The sequence below is a fragment of the Schistocerca cancellata genome, chromosome 5, assembly GCF_023864275.1.
Source record: "Schistocerca cancellata isolate TAMUIC-IGC-003103 chromosome 5, iqSchCanc2.1, whole genome shotgun sequence".
In the NCBI taxonomy this organism is placed as follows: Eukaryota; Metazoa; Arthropoda; class Insecta; order Orthoptera; family Acrididae; genus Schistocerca; species Schistocerca cancellata.
The window spans coordinates 151,284,213-151,299,154 of record NC_064630.1 but is presented as its reverse complement, the minus strand read 5'-3'; the positions used below and the strand labels follow the sequence as shown (position 1 = coordinate 151,299,154).

At 52.7% G+C, this 14,942-nt stretch overlaps 1 protein-coding gene across 1 annotated transcript in view; it reads left to right on the top strand.

Annotated features, from left to right (window-relative positions):
* LOC126188160 (protein tramtrack, alpha isoform) overlaps nucleotides 1-14,942 on the top strand; it is a 334,993-nt gene that overhangs the window by 29,392 nt on the left and 290,659 nt on the right. Inside the window, exon 2 of the mRNA XM_049929674.1 lies at nucleotides 13,273-13,455. Coding sequence (XP_049785631.1) covers nucleotides 13,285-13,455 — 171 coding nt within the window. The 5' untranslated portion in view covers nucleotides 13,273-13,284. The remainder of the gene's footprint in view (nucleotides 1-13,272; nucleotides 13,456-14,942) is intronic.

Below are 14,942 nucleotides of genomic sequence, written 5' to 3'. Positions count from 1 at the left end.
TGCAGGCAGTTGTTGTCCGAATTACTCTCCCCACTTTTACATTTTCCATTTGTACCGTTTACACTCCATTGTCGTCTGCTGTTACCAGGGTAGACATTATGCAAATTATTGCTCAGCTACCTGCACATTTTTGTTAACTGGAGACTTCAATGCCCACGATCGCCTTTGGGGCTCTCCAGCATCCTGCCCAAGGAGCCCCCTGTTAGCAGACCTTTTCAACCATCTCAATCTTGTTTGCCTCAATACTGGTGCCCCTACTTTTTTTTTAGCAGACCTTTTCAACCAACTCAATCTTATCTGCCTCAATACTGGCGCCCCTACTTTTCTTTCGGACACATCTCGCACTTATTCCCATTTAGACCTCTCTATATGTACTACCCAACTTGCACGCCGGTTTGAGTGGTATGCACTTTCTGATACATATTCGAGCGACCACTTCCCGTGTGTTATCCATCTCCTGCATCATACCCCCCTCTCCGTGCTCAACTAGTTGGAACATCTCCAAAGCAGACTGGGGGCTCTTCTCTTCCAGGGCGACTTTTCAGGATCAAACCTTCACCAGCTGCGATCGTCAGGTCACACACCTCACAGAAGTCATTCTCACTGCTGCTGAATATTCCATCCCTCACACTACTTCTTCTCCACGTCGCGTACCGGTCGCCTGGTGGACCGCAGCATGTAGAGATGCTTTATGTGCTCGTCGACGTGCTTTATGCACCTTTAAACGCCACCCTACGGTGGCGAATTGTATCCATTATAAACGATTATGTGTGCAGTGTTGTCGTGTTGTTAAAGAAAGCAAGGAAGCCAGCTGGGCTGATTTCACAAGCACCTTCAACAGTTTTACTCCTTCTTCTGTTGTCTGGGGTAGCGTGCGCCGGCTATCTGGCACTAAGGTCCACTCACCAGTTTCTGGCTTGCGGGTCGCGAATGACGTCCTTGTGGCCCCTGAGGATGTCTCCAATGCCTTCGGCCGCTTTTTTGCAGAAGTTTCGAGCTCCGCTCATTGCCACCCTACATTCCTCCCCTGAAAACAGGCAGAGGAGGCTAGGCCACCTAACTTCTGCTCCTCGAATCGTGAAAGTTTTAATGCCCCATTCACCATGCGGGAACTCGAAAATGCACTTGCCCGGTCACGGTCTGCAGCTCCAGGGCCTGATTCTATTCATATTCAGATGCTGAAGAACCTTTCTCCTGCGGGTAAAGGTTTTCTTCTTCGTACTTACAATCGCATCTGGATTGAGGGTCATGTTCCCACTTGCTGGCGTGAGTCTATTGTTGTCCCGATTCCTAAGCCGGGGAAGGACAAGCACTTGCCTTCCAGTTACCGACCCATCTCGCTTACCAGCTGTGTATGTAAGGTGATGGAGCCAATGGTTAACTCTCGTTTGGTTTGGCTGCTCGAATCTTGACGCCTACTTACCAATGTACAATGTGGATTTCGTAGGCGCCGCTCCTCTGTTGACCATCTGGTTACCTTGTCGACCTTCATTATGAATAACTTCTTGCGGAAGCGCCCAACCGCGGCTGTGTTCTTTGACTTGGAGAAGGCTTACGACACCTGTTGGAGGGTGGGCATTCTCCGCACCACGCATACATGGGGCCTTCGCGGTCGCCTCCCTCTTTTTATTCGTGCCTATTTAATGGATCAACAGTTCAGGGTACGTGTGGGTTCTGTCCTGTCAGGCGCCTTTCGCCAGCAGAATGGGGTGCCACAGGGCCCAGTTTTGAGCATCACTCTCTTCGCCATAGCGATCAATCCAATAATGGATTGCCTCCCAGCTGATGTATCAGGCTCCCTTTTCGTAGACGATTTTACCATCTATTGTAGCGCGCAGCGTACATGTTTCCTGGAGCGCTGTCTTCAGCGTTGTCTTGACCGTCTTTACTCATGGAGTGTCGCCAATGGCTTCCATTTTTCTGCCGAGAAGATGGTCTGTATTAACTTCTGGCGATACAAAGAGTTTCTCCCACCGTCCTTACGACTTGGTCCCATTGCTCTCCCATTTTTGGAGACAACAAAATTTTTGGGTCTTACATTTGACAGGAAACTTAGCTGGTCTCCACATGTGTCATATTTGGCTGCCCGTTGTACCTGTTCTCTAAATGTCCTCCGTGTTCTCAGTGGTATGTCGTGGGGAGCGTATCGAACCGTCCTACTTCGCCTATATCGATCGATCGTCCACTCCAAGCTGGATTATGGGAGCTTCGTATACTCCTCTGCACGGCCGTCTATCTTACGCCGCCTCAACTCCATTCAACATCGGGGTTTACGTCTTGCGATCGGAGCGTTTTATACTAGTCCCGTCGAGAGTCTTCATGCCGAAGCCGGTGAATTGCCACTAACCTACCGGCGCGATACACTGCTTTGTCGGTATGTCTGTCAGCTGTTGTCAATGCCCGACCATGCGTCTTATCGTTCCTTTTTTGACGACTCTCTCAACCGTCAATACAGGTTGTATGTCTCTGCCCTGCTACCCCCTGGAGTCCGCTTTCGTCGCCTCCTTCAGCACCTTGATTTTTCACTCCCTGCAACCTTTCGAGTGGGCGAGAGTCAAACGCCACCTTAGCTCCAGGCTCAGGTTCGCATTCACCTTGACCTCAGCTCGCTCCCAAAGGAGGTTACCCCCCGGTTCGGTATACCCCTCCCGTTTTGTCGAACTTCGTTCGAAGCTCATTAATATGACCTTCATTTATACAGATGGCTCTAAGACCAATGACGGTGTCAGGTGTTCTTTTATTGTCGGGGCACACAGTTTCAAATACCGGCTCCATGGCCATTGTTCGGTCTTCACAGCTGAGCTATTTGCCCTCTACCAGGCTGTTCTTTACATCTGCCGCCACCGACATTCTGCTTATGTCATCTCCGATTCCCTGAGCGCCCTCCAGAGCCTCAGTGATCCGTATCCAGTTCACCCTTTCGTGCAGCAGATCCAACGCTCTCTTCAGCAGCTGGTGGACGACGGTTCTCTGGTTGCCTTTATGTGGGTTCCTGGCCATGTCGGCATCCCTGGGAACAAAGCTGCGGATGCCGCGGCCAAGGCTGCGGTCCTCCAGCCTCGGACAGCTTCTTGTTGTGTCCCTTCATCAGATTGTAGCAGGGTCATTTAATTTGTCAGTGAATTTTATCGCTGTGGCATGCCGATTGGGCTGCACTTACAGACAACAAGCTTCGGGCCTTGAAACCTCTTCCCGCGGCTCGGACGACCTCTTCACGCCCTTCTCTGCGGGTGGAAGTCATTTTGGCCCGGTTACGAATTGGACACTGCCGGTTCAGCCATTGCCATCTGCTGACGGCTGCACCGGCGCCGTTCTGCTCATTTAGGCAATTGCTGATGGTACGCCACATTTTAACATCCTGTCCGACTTTTACTAAACTGCACGTTGATCTTGGGCTGCCATGTACTCTGGATGCCATTTTAGCGGGTGACCCCGGAGCAGCTGCTCGCATTCTTCGTTTTATCAACTTGACAAATCTGTCTAAGGACATTTGATTATGCCATTTTTTTAATCCTATGCCTGTCTGTCTTTTATAGTATTTTCCCTTTTCATTACTGTTTTAACCTTGTGCCTCGCGGTGCATTCCTAATTTAGTCTGGGCGCTAATGACCATTGTAGTTGTGCGCCCTAAAACCACAAAAAAAAAAAAAAACACACACACACAGTTGGGTTACCTTCTGTACAGGGAGCAACTGAAGATGATGTAATTAATGTCCTTGTGATGGTGTGAGATAGATTCTATAAAGGGTATTTTCGGTGGCAGTTGTTGTTGAACATCAACATGGCAGTGATCCTCGCAAACTCTCTCATCACTGATGTGATTAGAGTTGAATTTAAAAATACACATCCCAAAGTACCTTTGGGCCTTCAGTAGATGTGGAAGGATCTGTTTGCACCAGATGACTAGCATGGATATTTGGTCTCCTACGCCATTCCCATTTGTTTTTGGCCGTGTTCCTGCATACTGCAATGAAATCATCCTCTGGGATGCGTTGCTCTTTTAGGGCATTTGTCATCATGTTGCAGGCCAGTTGATCAACTGTATCATTCCCCATAATACTAACAAGGGTCTTGATGCACAATTACATGACCCCTCCATATTGATGATGTGCATCTCTGATGCAAAAGCAGCTATTTGGTATGGTAAGTAACAACTTCCTTTGTTCTCACCAATTATTGATAGTATTTGCCCTGCAGAGAGTGAGTATTATGATATTGTAAGTCATTATGGTCATAGCATATTTTAGTGTCCGTTCAGTGGCTAGGAGCTTGTCTGTAAAAGTTGATGCCTTTTGTGATAGGTGAAATAGTTAAGTCTCTTTATTTTTAATATTTGTTTAGGAATCGCCAAGAGTCCTTGCATTTAGACCCGTCAGTATACACACATGTGGTGCACATGATATGTTTGTGAGATATTTACTGTTTCGGTTGAAAGTTACCCTATACATGTGCATGTGGAACCAATAGCCCTGCAGTGCAATTCCCACTTAAAAGCCGAATTATTTTACTATAAAATTGTCTATGAGTCCTATGTTGTTTTGCTCGGAAAAGTTTCCACGTTTCCTTAATGACATTACAAGTGTAATACAATGATTCGATGAACATACGATGTGAAAGGATTTTTTTTCTATTATGAAAGTAATTGGGTCACAATTATGTGGCACTCAAAGTGACAAAAGTCTCTGGAACTGTGTACATCTGTCCCTATGCTGACATTTTGTTCCAGATACAAATGTGTCAAAAGTAATTAAATAACACTGAAAATTTGTTTTGTTTGTCAGCTATGTTGCTATCAAATAAGAGACGAAGCCATATGCTAGATGTGCAGTGTTCCTTGTGTGATTGAATTGCTACCTAAATCCATTGCATTCATAGTTTCCCCTTTATTTCACCCATGGCTTCTCGACTCCTTCCAATTCCTGCCTGGCTTCTCGCCCCATCCAGTTCCTCCGCCCCCCCCTTCCGGGTGCGCGGCCTCCCTCAGGTCCCCCCCCCCGGGTGCGCGGCCTCCCTCAGGTCCCCCCCCCCCGGGTGCGCGGCCTCCCTCAGGTCCCCCCCCCCGGGTGCGCGGCCTCCCTCAGGACCCCCCCCCCCCCCCGGGTGCGCGGCCTCCCTCAGGACCCCCCCCCCCGGGTGCGCGGCCTCCCTCAGGACCCCCCCCCCCCGGGTGCGCGGCCTCCCTCAGGACCCCCCCCCGGGTGCGCGGCCTCCCTCAGGACCCCCCCCCCCGGGTGCGCGTCCTCCCTCAGCCCCCCCCCCCCCGGGTGCGCGGCCTCCCTCAGGACCCCCCCCCCCGGGTGCGCGGCCTCCCTCAGGACCCCCCCCCCCGGGTGCGCGGCCTCCCTCAGGACCCCCCCCCGGGTGCGCGGCCTCCCTCAGGACCCTCCCCCCCGGGTGCGCGGCCTCCCTCAGGACCACCCCCCCCGGGTGTGCGGCCTCCCTCAGGTCCCCCCCCCCGGGTGCGCGGCCTCCCTCAGGTCCCCCCCCCGGGTGCGCGGCCTCCCTCAGGTCCCCCCCCCCGGGTGCGCGGCCTCCCCCCGATTGCGCGGCCTGCCTCAGGTCCCCCCCCCCCGGGTGCGCGGCCTGCCTCAGGTCCCCCCCCCCCCGGGTGCGCGGCCTGCCTCAGGTCCCCCCCCCCGGGTGCGCGGCCTCCCTCAGGTCCCCCCCCCGGGTGCGCGTCCTCCCTCAGGTCCCCCCCCGGGTGCGCGTCCTCCCTCAGGTCCCCCCCCGGGTGCGCGTCCTCCCTCAGGTCCCCCCCCCCAGGTGCGCGGCCTCCCTGAGGTCCCCCCCCCCCCGGGTGCGCGGCCTCCCTGAGGTCCCCCCCCCCGGGTGCGCGGCCTCCCTCAGGTCCCCCCCCGGGTGCGCGGCCTCCCTCAGGTCCCCCCCCGGGTGCGCGGCCTCCCTCAGGTCCCCCCCCCGGGTGCGCGGCCTCCCTCAGGTCCCCCCCCGGGTGCGCAGCCTCCCTCAGGATCCCCCCCCCGGGTGCGCGGCCTCCCTCAGGATCCCCCCCCCCCGCGTGCGCGGCCTCCCTCAGGACCCCCCCCGGGTGCGCGGCCTCCCTCAGGACCACCCCCCCCCGGGTGCGCGGCCTCCCTCATGTCCCCTCCCCCCCCGGGTGCGCGGCCTCCCTCATGTCCCCCCCCGGGTGCGCGGCCTCCCTCAGCCCCCCCCGGGTGCGCGGCTTCCCTCAGCCCCCCCCCCCCGGGTGCGCGGCCTCCCTCACGTCCCCCCCCGGGTGCGCGGCCTCCCTCAGGTCCCCCCCCCGGGTGCGCGGCCTCCCTCAGGACCACCCCCCCCGGGTGTGCGGCCTCCCTCATGTCCCCTCCCCCCGGGTGCGCGGCCTCCCTCAGCCCCCCCCCGGGTGCGCGGCCTCCCTCAGGTCCCCCCCGCGGGTGTGCGGCCTCCCTCAGGACCCTCCCCCCCGGGTGCGCGGCCTCCCTCAGGACCCCCCCCCGGGTGTGCGGCCTCCCTCAGGACCCTCCCCCCCGGGTGCGCGGCCTCCCTCAGGACCACCCCCCCCGGGTGTGCGGCCTCCCTCATGTCCCCTCCCCCCCGGGTGCGCGGCCTCCCTCAGCCCCCCCCCGGGTGCGCGGCCTCCCTCAGGTCCCCCCCCCGGGTGCGCGGCCTCCCCCCGGTTGCGCGGCCTGCCTCAGGTCCCCCCCCCCCCCCGGGTGCGCGGCCTGCCTCAGGTCCCCCCCCCCGGGTGCGCGGCCTGCCTCAGGTCCCCCCCCCCGGGTGCGCGGCCTCCCTCAGGTCCCCCCCCCGGGTGCGCGTCCTCCCTCAGGTCCCCCCCCGGGTGCGCGTCCTCCCTCAGGTCCCCCCCCCCCCGGGTGCGCGGCCTCCCTGAGGTCCCCTCCCGCCCGGGTGCGCGGCCTCCCTCAGGTCCCCCCCCGGGTGCGCGGCCTCCCTCAGGTCCCCCCCCGGGTGCGCGGCCTCCCTCAGGTCCCCCCCCGGGTGCGCGGCCTCCCTCAGGTCCCCCCCCCGGGTGCGCGGCCTCCCTCAGGATCCCCCCCCCCGGGTGCGCGGCCTCCCTCAGGATCCCCCCCCCCGCGTGCGCGGCCTCCCTCAGGACCCCCCCCCCCGGGTGCGCGGCCTCCCTCAGGACCACCCCCCCCCGGGTGCGCGGCCTCCCTCATGTCCCCTCCCCCCCCGGGTGCGCGGCCTCCCTCATGTCCCCCCCCGGGTGCGCGGCCTCCCTCAGCCCCCCCCGGGTGCGCGGCTTCCCTCAGCCCCCCCCGGGTGCGCGGCTTTCCTCAGCCCCCCCCCCCGGGTGCGCGGCCTCCCTGAGGTCCCCCCCCCCGGGTGCGCGGCCTCCCTGAGGTCCCCCCCCCGGGTGCGCGGCCTCCCTCAGGTCCCCCCCCCGGGTGCGCGGCCTCCCTCAGGTCCCCCCCCCCCAGGTGTGCGGCCTCCCCCCGGTTGCGCGGCCTGCCTCAGGTCCCCCCCCCCGGGTGCGCGTCCTCCCTCAGGTCCCCCCCCCCGGGTGCGCGTCCTCCCTCAGGTCCCCCCCCCCCCGGGTGCGCGTCCTCCCTCAGGTCCCCCCCCCCGGGTGCGCGGCCTCCCTCAGGATCCCCCCCCCCCCGGGTGCGCGGCCTCGCTCAGGACCCCCCCCGGGTGCGCGGCCTTCCTCAGGACCACCCCCCCCCGGGTGCGCGGCCTCCCTCATGTCCCCTCCCCCCCCCGGGTGCGCGGCCTCCCTCATGTCCCCCCCCCCCGGGTGCGCGGCCTCCCTCAGCCCACCCCGGGTGCGCGGCTTCCCTCAGCCCCCCCCCCCCGGGTGCGCGGCCTACCTGAGGTCCCCCCCCCCCGGGTGCGCGGCCTCCCTCAGGTCCCCCCCCCGGGTGCGCGGCCTCCCTCAGGTCCCCCCCCCCGGGTGTACGGCCTCCCCCCGGTTGCGCGGCCTGCCTCAGGTCCCCCCCCCCCCGCCGGGTGCGCGGCCTGCCTCAGGTCCCCCCCCCGGGTGCGCGGCCTGCCTCAGGTCCCCCCCCGGGTGCGCGGCCTGCCTCAGGTCCCCCCCCGGGTGCGCGGCCTGCCTCAGGTCCCCCCCCCCCCGGGTGCGCGGCCTGCCTCAGGTCCCCCCCCCCCGGGTGCGCGGCCTGCCTCTGGTCCCCCCCCCGGGTGCGCGGCCTGCCTCAGGTCCCCCCCCCCCGGGTGCGCGGCCTGCCTCAGGTCCCCCCCCCGGGTGCGCGGCCTGCCTCAGGTCCCCCCCCCCCCGGGTGCGCGGCCTGCCTCAGGTCCCCCCCCCCGGGTGCGCGGCCTGCCTCAGGTCCCCCCCCCCGGGTGCGCGGCCTCCCTCAGGTCCCCCCCCGGGTGCGCGGCCTCCCTCAGGTCCCCCCCCGGGTGCGCGGCCTCCCTCAGGTCCCCCCCCCCCCGGGTGCGCGGCCTCCCCCCGGTTGCGCGGCCTGCCTCAGGTCCCCCCCCCAGGTGCGCGGCCTCCCTCAGGTCTCCCCCCCCGGGGTGCGCGGCCTCCCTCAGGTCCCCCCCCCCGGGTGCGCGGCCTCCCTCAGGTCCCCCCCCCCCGGGTGCGCGGCCTCCCTCAGGTCCCCCCCCCCGGGTGCGCGGCCTCCCTCAGGTCCCCCCCCCGGGTGCGCGGCCTCCCTCAGGTCCCCCCCCCCCGGGTGCGCGGCCTCCCTCAGGTCCCCCCCCCCCGGGTGCGCGGCCTCCCTCAGGTCCCCCCCCCCGGGTGCGCGGCCTCCCTCAGGTCCCCCCCCCCGGGTGCGCGGCCTCCCTCAGGTCCCCCCCCCCGGGTGCGCGGCCTCCCTGAGGTCCCCCCCCCCGGGTGCTCGGTCTCCCTCAGGTCCCCCCCCCCCCCGGGTGCGCGGCCTCCCTCAGGTCCCCCCCCCCCGGGTGCGCGGCCTCCCTCAGGTCCCCCCCCCCATGGTGCGCGGCCTCCCTCAGGTCCCCCCCCCCCCGGGTGCGCGGCCTCCTTCAGGTCCCCCCCCCCGGGTGCGCGGCCTCCCTCAGATCCCCCCCGGGTGCGCGGCCTCCCTCAGGCCCCCCCCCCCCCCGGGTGCGCGGCCTCCCTCAGGCCCCCCCCCCCCCCGGGTGCGCGGCCTCCCTCAGGCCCCCCCCCCCTCGGGTGCGCGGCCTCTCTCAGGTCCCCCCCTCCCCGGATGCGCGGCCTCCCTCGTAATTCTACATTTTAATCTCTCTGGGAAATTTTCTTGTGTTAGTGATTCATGTCTCAGAACTAATCAGTGTTCTTTTGCAAATGCTAATAACTGTATGAGCGTTCACGGTAGAAAGGATTTGTGTGTTTTTAATTGATAAGAGTATGGGGGTGGAGTTTGAGATGACTTAAGTTTTATGGAATTTAATTTTATGTGTACCCTTTCTTCGTATGTGGGATGTGTAGTTATCCACACGTTACTGCACCTCTGCAAACTAGTACTATGGTGCATGTCGATACACATGCTCATTTGAGTAGCGCACTGCTGCCTGCAGCCAATAGCAAGCAGCTCATGGTGGGAAAATGCTTCTTGTATAGCCATTCACCAGCTCTGGCTGGGAGTTTTGTGTTCGTTCTCCGGACTGTATTGTACTTGTACTGTCATGTTGTGACTCACGACTTTTTGTTATTGTGTTCGGAGTTAGAACAGGAAACAATAAGCACTGGAAATTTTATCTTTCTGTTGCCTGAAGTAAGAGGATTCTATGTACATTGTGTATGATATTTGTGAACATCCTTCAGGTAGGTTTTCATTGTGGGAAGTAGTACATGTAGTGCCATGTGACAGAAGAAAGTTTTTTTAAGTACGAAAGAGTGCACACACATTGAGTTGTATGGGCAGAAATCTTCACAAGTGACAGTTCTTTCTCAAACGTGCTTGACCCCTAGACAAGGCTGTTTCTTCCATGTAGCTGCCGTTGTAGTGGTGTCATAGGGATTTGCAGGAGCTGCTATCTGTAATTATTCCCGAGCCTCAAGTTGCTTTTTTGCAGCACATTGTATTCTGACATGCTTTGCCATGCTTTTCTCAAATCAAGTGATTGTTGTGATTGTAATTTGCCAACAGTTTGAAGCTTTTCGCAGCAGTAGTGTGCGTTATGAAAATAAACAAATTTCTTTTGACTTATTTTGATAGACATAGGAAGGATTTTATTGAAGGAGCTAACTCATGTTCAGTTTCCTTGTACAAAATTTATTTAGAAATTATTTTTTATATGGTACTATTCGAAACAAGGTATTAAAAATAGACCAATGTCACATGCTTTACAATAAACATTTGTTTTTCTTATTTTATTTCCAATGATGTTTTTTCTACTGCAGCGCATTTGACAATGTCTCATAAGTGCCTGTTTCTTCTCTGTAGAGGGAACATATTTCAGAAAGCATTGTTTCACCAACCATGTTGGGGCTGACACTTGGCAGAGGCAACCCACTTTCCTTTATTGACAGGAAGAATGTATACAACACACCAATTTTTCAATTAAAACTTAACAGTTGAATTTGAAAATCAAATCTCTCAAATTTTTCATTAAGTTTCTTGTGCAAGAAGTTAAATTTAGAGCAGCAACTGTCAACATAGTGAAATTGCTTTATGTAATGTTTTAAAAGATGTTTCCTTCCTCTGGAATAATTTGTCATATGCTAGTCAGAAGTCAGTGCCACCCATTGTGTCATTGTATTTGAGGATAATTCCTGGCTTCACTTTCACTATTTTCTTACTCACAATTTGTTGTAGTTATTCACTGTAAATACTAAAAACCATATTTTTTGTGTCACTGTCACATTGCCATCCATTTCCCTTTAAAAAGGTCATAACTTTACCCATCTTGATTTGTGCCTCCCTCAAAGCAGCTGGTATTTCCATGGTGGTACTCGTAACGGTGCCAGTGCAGTCAGTATTTTTAGAGATAAGGAAGTCAAATAACTGGAGACACGAATAAAATCTGTTGGTATGCCCTTTGTCAAAATATCCTCCAAGCAAAGGCAAAACTTAATTTTATGTGTAAGAGGATTTTTAATATATCTCTCTCTGTGTGAACTGACAAGCAAAATGTTTCGATCTCAAAATGAGCATGTTTCAGTGGTACTAATTTTTTTTATGGAGGTGTCTCTTTTCACTATAAAAGTTACTTGTCAGTAGTAAGTTAATTAGTTAAGTGTCCCATGGATCATTTGCATGATAAATTGTAATGATGTGGAATGAGTCATTTTACATTCAAATAACAAATTAATTTTTAAGTATGGCTGGCTACATGATGACCATTCTTTTGTTGATATACATATATCAGTTAGTAATTCCTACCTACCATCTTTAAACATTGCAATAGTACAAATTGTTGTACGGAATAGAAAGCATTCTTTGTTTGTTTTCAAAATTTACATCAGTGTCAGTCAGACTTTTTATGTCATTGGGCAAGTGATCAAAAATTTTTGGTTGCAGCATTGTGCACCCCTTTTTGTGCTAAAAACAACCATATTGTTGAGTAATGAATGTCACTTTTTCTTCTAGTATTGTAGTAACATACATTATTGTTCCTTTTTAACTGCAGTAGACTATTTACAACAAATTTCATGAGGGAGTCAATGTATTGTGAAGCAGTAGTCAAAATACTTAACTCTCCAAATGGATGCCTACAAGATGATTGTTAGTGAGCACCACTTATTAGTCTTACAGCACATATTTTAGCAATGGACACTTTCTTTCTTCAAGTTGAATTAACCCAGAACATTATTCTGTATGGCATCATTGATTGAAAATACGCAGCATATCTCAAATTATAGATTTGTTTCACCCCAAGGATTCCAATGATTCGAAGTGCAAGTGTGGCTGAACTATGTTGTATAAGGGATTCAAAAATGTATTTTTTACCAGTTTAAATTCTCATCTACATGCACACCTAAAATTTTTGATCCTTTCCACCCTAATTATTCTTTCCTCACCTTGTGTTATATTTATCATTGCTATAGTACCTCTGGGTGTATAAAACTGAGTATGTAGTCTCTCTTCGAAACTGAGAGTGAGACCATTTACAGAAAGCCAGTCAGTGGTACTTTTAAGGGCATTGCGTATCATTTCTTCTGTTGCAGTGTGTATGCTTGGAATGATTACAAAACCAGTGTCATCGACAAAAAGAAGTAATTCTGCTTGTTGTAGATTAGACAGAAAATTGTTTACCTGTATGAGAAACAAAAGCAGAGCTAAGATAGAGCCTTAGGGAACACCACTTGTGATTGCTCACAAGAATTCTCATTCGGGAGTGTACGCTGCATCAAATTTTTTCTGCAGATGGTCAGCCGCAGGTTTTAATTTTTATACTTCAGCAAGAATACTAAAATCTTTGAAGTAAAAACTGTAGTCATTACCTTTCAGAAAAGTGGTGTTTCAAGAGTTTCTTTGCTTAAATAATACATTTCAAAATAGGGTTTCTGAACTTTGACTTCGAACAAAGAATGCAATTCTCTGTTGTTTGTTGGTACTGATTTATGCAAACACAGTTGTTGTTTCAGCCTGTACTCGTAGGGCCTTACAAATTGTTCAGCATACTTGTTCATCTCAGTACTTATCATTGTTAACAACCTATCATTAAAATGAAAGTATCATGTGGATTCAGAAAACTTGCAAAACAATTTTTTACATCCATTGTCCCTGTAAATGCAAATTTATCCCTGTCTGCACTACAGTTAACAGACCACGTTCTCATTGAACCACAGTCAGCATTTCAACTTCACCTTCGCCACTTGACATTTTTGTATCACCGTCGTTAAGGTCCTCGTCATCACTGTGTTCTCCACTACTAGACCAATTATAAGCATTTTCATTTAGTAATCTTCCAATTCCTTCATCATGCAGAGACATGCGCAATGTGCGACATATATTCCCCTGGCTCTGAACAACGTGTATACTACCTGATGAAATAATTGTTTCGTAGAACAGAAATGCCATTGACAAATGTTGGATAATGCTTACACTGGGTAATGTGAGCCTTGTGGCTGATATACAACTCTAAATACATGCTGTAGAGCATCATGAATTTTGCCGCCTGTGCAGTGTATCCTGAGCCCAGCTTGTAGAGCACAATTGAGAGTTTAAATGTGTTGTGGCCTGTGGTGTGTGTCACTGTTACATATTTCATTTTGAGAAACAAATGGGAAATTGAAGCCAGTTTCCATGTTCATTCTCTCTTCTTTGTCTCTTATGTGTCTTTTATCAAACATAAATTATTTTTTTGTTTTATCTTATACTTCTTCATCAAATAGAATAATTAGGTTACTATTATTTGTGTTTCTGAAAGCTATGAAAATAAAAACCATTGTTTTTTTTCTAGGTCAGAGCGGCAATGGCTGTGCAGCAGTTTTGCCTTCGATGGAATAATCACCAGCCAAATTTTATCTCGGTTTTCACACATCTACTAAGCACGGAATCTCTGGTGGATGTGACACTAGCTGCTGAGGGCAAGCATCTCCAGGCTCACAGAGTAGTTCTCTCTGCTTGTAGCCCATACTTTCAGGTGGGCACACACGCACACTCAGCAAAATTTTAATTTTTTGGTTAACAGTTTACATTTAATATGCTGTAAATACATTTCTGTCTGCTTCTTCAATGGGAATGCAGTCTTTTCATTACTTTTCCATTTTTTTCGATGGGTATGCAATTTTTTCTCCATTTTTTTCAACTTTAGTACTATTAGGGATTTACATGTTTAATATAAAACTTTTTTTTCGATCACAGTACTCCTATACAACAATATTTTTGGTGAGAAAATGTGGAAAGTACTCCGTATGCATAGTATTTGTGTTCTGAAATGACTCCTTGACTATTTGACAGCTGTTACTGCTTTTAAAGTTAAAACATAAGTCTTCAGTACTGATTGTTAGTAAAATCATAATGTAGAAAAATTTCATAAAAATTTTAAAATTATATTGTATAAAAGTATTTGCACAGTAAAATGAATAATCTATCATTCTGACGACTTAAATTGTGAGTGAGAGTCTGGATTATACTGATTTATTTCACCAAACCACATTCCACTTCTTTACGAGTTGAATTACTTGGAATTTTGCAGCCCCTCTGCTTTATGGGATAGTCGGCTGCTGGAAAATCTCGTATTTTTCTCCGTTGAATAGAGCTAGGTACAGGAACTTTTAAGCCACTTTCTACTTATAAAATGAGTAGACATACAAACCTTCCTTTTCATCAGTTAGTGATGTATTTGACTTTCATGCACAATATAATTCACACTTTCTACATACATATGCAACTTTCTGTAAGTACCTCGTACTGCCAAACATTAGAAACAAAATGAGTTACAGTTAAAAGAAAGTTAGCTTGACTACCATGCCTTTCTTAAAATGAATCAGAAAATAAGTCTTGCCTCTACCAAGGCTGAGTCAAGAGTCTACAAGAGTTCCTTTTCAACTGTTCTTGTTTCACATAACAATAGTCAATGACACAATAAGCACAGAGCAGCATAAAAACTCCATGGTTCTTCCTTACACATGCACTAAAACCTCTATGGATTGCCCGACAGGTGCTTGTCGGTGCCGTTCGACCGCCGCGTCTACTTTCTTCCCGCGACTGATTTTTAACTTGCACACACAAACATGTGACGCGCAGTAGGTAGGATTTTACCATCCCACACTCGTATTTAGAATATTGTGTGTTTGTGACGGTTGAAGGCTGAGTGGTTCTAGAATTTACACAGAAATTCTCGAATCACTACGTTTACCCCTCCTCAGATCGAACACGAGATACTTTATACATAATCATTATGCAAGTAATATCAGTCATAATCACATTTTAAATCTTAACAGTATATTTTTTACATATGTTTATATACATATCTCTCCTTTCAGTAACAATTCTTTCTCTTATTGTGTGTCTATTCTTTTCTTATTTTACTTTGTTATTAAGATGTGAGCATTTACTTGCGGTTTTAGTCAGCTTTACTAATATTTAGTAATTGTGAGGACACTTTTTCTTTTCTTTATATCCTTT